Source organism: Buceros rhinoceros, unplaced genomic scaffold (genome assembly GCF_000710305.1).
Source record: "Buceros rhinoceros silvestris isolate BGI_N320 unplaced genomic scaffold, ASM71030v1 scaffold15045, whole genome shotgun sequence".
NCBI classification, from domain to species: domain Eukaryota; kingdom Metazoa; phylum Chordata; class Aves; order Bucerotiformes; family Bucerotidae; genus Buceros; species Buceros rhinoceros.
In genome coordinates, this window is record NW_010414682.1 from 12,655 (window position 1) to 16,360 (window position 3,706).

The 3,706-nt window shown below is 54.7% G+C and overlaps 1 protein-coding gene across 1 annotated transcript in view; it reads left to right on the forward strand.

The window, feature by feature from the left end:
• PMP22 (peripheral myelin protein 22) overlaps nt 1-3,704 on the forward strand; it is a gene marked incomplete at its 5' end in the record, with an annotated part of 15,307 nt that extends 11,603 nt beyond the window's left edge. The window contains one exon of the mRNA XM_010137171.1: nt 3,385-3,704. Coding sequence (XP_010135473.1) covers nt 3,385-3,551 — 167 coding nt within the window. The remainder of the gene's footprint in view (nt 1-3,384) is intronic.
• Between the last annotated feature and the right edge of the window lie 2 nt (nt 3,705-3,706).

Consider the following 3,706-nt stretch of genomic DNA (forward strand, 5'->3'; position numbering starts at 1 on the left):
GAGGATCCGATGATTATTTATAAACTTGCCGTAAGGGGGCCTGGTGCTTCCCGCATCAGCAAAGAGCCGCTGGGGCTGCAGGGTGAGCCAGCTGACTTTGAACTGTCAGCTGCTATTTTTAACTCTTAAAGAACTCAGCACTGGAAACGTCCTGCGTTGCACTTCTCCAAATATAGATGCTGTAAAGCCACCGGCTCTGTTTATGTTTCCACATATGAAAGCAGTGGAGGGGATTTTCAGGCGCTCAGACTAGAAAAATTAAATTGTGCAACGAGGTTCTGGCTAAATTATGACAGACTGTCTGGGAAGGAGCCTAATGGTTTGCTGGAGCTTTAGATGTTAAACTAGAAGTCACTCTATGTCCTGCTGCTAAATCAGTGGAAGAACTTATCCGCTGACTTTAGACAAAGTTTCTGAGCATCCTCTAAGCGACTGGTTTTCACAAACGCTGGAAAAGTTCAGAGCCAAGCTTTCTTAGCAAGCATGGCGTGAAATCCATTATAAGTGTATCTGCTTGGCCATCGCGCCAGTGATGAGTTCAGATCAGTTCGCCGTCGCGGCAAAGAGAGATGGGAAAGAGGGATGTGTAGAGACCCATTACAGCCGTGGAGACAAGGAGGGGAAATGGGCAATAATAATGCAATTATCTGCCTGAGAGCTTGTCTAATAGATCTGGGAGCAGAAAGCTGCTCTCTGCTGAGTGATTGCTGGTGAATCCTCATTCTCAGAGGAAGAGAAGAGGAGTCTGTGCTGTGTCCTAAGGGGATGCAGGGTTAGGCCATAGACCTGCTGTCTCTTTCCTTGTTGACTCTGAGGCGTGGATCCAGTCCATCCCCAGCCAGTGTGAAGGACAGGAAAAGTGTGACCTCATCCTCAGGAAGCTTCCGTATGGCCTAGGAGACCTGTAGGCAGAGGTCTGGGTCCAGATGGACCATGCAGAAATGGGCATTGGTGGCCATCCTTGCTGTTCTCCCCCACCAAGGGAGCTCAGGGCAGCTGTGCTCTTTGTGACCCTAAATTTCAGGATTGTTGGTAAGAAATGGGACACACTGGTAGGAAAATGCCGGGAGATCCCACCTGCAGGTACAGACAGGTCTGGTGAAAGGAACTGAACCTGATGTGGGCTCCCTGCAGCCTGCTGTGGAAGGGCACTGCTGTCTGAAGCTCACGGAGGAAATTTCTGTGTTTTGTGGTGTTCATCCATGCCTTGCAAAGCCCAGCACCACAAAGCCCTGCTGCAGGTCTGCCAGGGACAGGGTCTTGCCTGCTTGAGTGCTCTGTCCTCAGCTCCAGCACAGCTGGAGAGGAGCTCCCTCCTTCTGGGAGCAGATGAGAAGACTCTTCCTCAAGCCCCCCATCACCCTGCACCTCCTCCTGGGGTGATACAGCTTGGCAAAGCTGAAGGTCTCCAGTTTTAGACCCTGACCAGCAGCAATGCTGGACCTGAACCAGTGGGTGTCAGGGGCAAGACCACTGGGTGCTGTTGGGTGGCAGAGCCAGGCAGCAATACCCTGAGAGCCAGGGAGGAGGGCAGGGGCTGGTCTCTGCTACGTCTTTGGTTGTGGCTCAGGGGAACTGGGGAGTGGAGGTAAGGGCAAGAAGAGATGCACGAAGTCACTTGGGCCTGTTGAGCAGCAGCAGGACAGGATGTATCCCAGCACCACCTCTACTGATAGGATTTCAGCCATCACAAAGGCATCAAAAAGCCCTCAATAGCTCCCCTCCATCCTTAATGGATAGAGGGCAGGCTGTCACATCCATGGGTAACTTCCCATAGCTGTACAAGCCCAGCATGGGAGAGACGTTGGTTTGGGCCAGCTTTTCCATCCCTCTCTCTGGTCTCAGCATCACTTGTATCCCTTTTCTCTCATCGCTCCCACCCCAGAGCTGCTGTCTCTGTGCGGTGGAGAGGCCTGTGCCTTCCATACGTCCTGCAGCTTTTTGCAGAAACCTGTGTTGGAGAGCTGACCTCGAGTGTTCACCAGCACCCTGCCTGGTCCTGCAGGGCTGGGGCAGCACGCACACAGGGACACCTTTTAGGTAGCATTGGCCCTCTTGGCCTGTCAAAGCAAGGCTGGAGTCTGCTCTTAGGGCCAGGCGCTGACGTGGTGGTGCATTATTGCTTGCATGGGTGCAAGCAGCTGAATGCAGCCACCCTTCACATCCCCAGCAGGTTCTGCAGGCCAAAACCAGTGCAGATGCTGCAAAGTGCAGTCAAAACCATCGCCTCCGCTTCGCCAAATTCCTCACAGGGACAATTGCTGCTGTATGTTCCGCCGTCTGTAGGTGACCGGCGTGGCCGCACGCTTGTTCTCTGTCCCAGCAGCATGGGCAGACAATTGTTGTGCTCTCTCTGCATGGGCCGGGGCAGTGGGAGTTGGCTCTTGTGCTTAGAGAATGGAAACTGCACCAGCGGCGCGTTCACGAGACGTGTTCCCACTGCTGCACTTTCCCAGAACAAAGGAGCAGTGTCAAGTGGAATTACAGCTCAAATATCATGGTGGTTAAATGTAGGTGGTCCTGAGGTCCGTGCAGGGGATTTGGAACTCGGCTCTGACAACAGCCCCACGACTGGGCTGGGATCGACTGAAAGAGCTTGTTTTCAGGCAGAAATAGAGGTGGCTTTGTGTTAGCTCTGAGCAGTCCCCAGTGTTGATGGGTTGGTTTTGCAACAAAGCTTAAACGCTGCCTACTGGAGCTGAGCCCAAGCGGACAGCCCTGAGGGACCCGCACTGCCCCAGGGCTGGCGAGGGTGGGCTCCGGGAGCCGGGGAGAGGGACGAGCCGCGGGTGCAGCGGGGCTAGCAGGGAGTGGGGTTTGCAGTTGAGCTCCTCACCCAGCCCCAGAGCAGGATGACAGAGATGGCCAGGCATGGACCTGCCCGGCCAGAGCATCCTTAGCCCCAGCAGTGCTTGCCCGAGCAGGTGGTAAAGAAACTTCTGTGCTTTAAAAGAAATGAGGTTTGTGTCTCTTGCAGCAGCTCAGATGGGATGGTTCAGGCTACAGTCTGGGTTGTAAAGAAGCTGCCCAAGGGAGCGGGGCTGCTCCAGGGCAGCAGCCTGGAGCTGGGGGATGCCCGACACTTGCCTGCAGGATGGCTTTGTGCAGGCGATGCTCTGGCTTTGCCTGCTCTGGAGGCTCTGGCTTTACTTGCTGAACCTGGCAGAGATGCCCGCACTCACCTGCAGCCCAGGCAGAGCCCACAGCATCACCACCCCCACCCCCCCCAAACCATATCATAGTTTTTCTGGATCCACGGGGGCAATAATAAAAACAGTTTTCCATGCTGGCACTGGGTATTATCCTCTCTGGCTCTGCTTTCCAGCAGGGAATGACTCCACGAGTGGCACCGCTAACCCCTTCCCCTGTGTTTGTCCCCGGCAGGGCTCTGCGTGATGAGCGGCGCGGCCATCTTCACAGTGAGGCACACGGACTGGCACCAAGCCTCGGAAAACACCTCCTACGGCTTCGCCTATATCCTGGCGTGGCTGGCCTTCCCCCTGGCCCTCGCCAGCGGCATCATCTATGTCATCCTACGGAAGCGCGAGTGATGCTGCGGGAGGCGGCGTGGCGTGACAAGGGCACTCATGACGTCCACGGAGGAGACGGAGGCGGGGGAAAATAGACGAGAAAACGGAAAAGAAAATTAACCAAAAAAAAAAAAAAAAAGGAAAAACCCTCCCAACAAAACAAAACCAACACCACC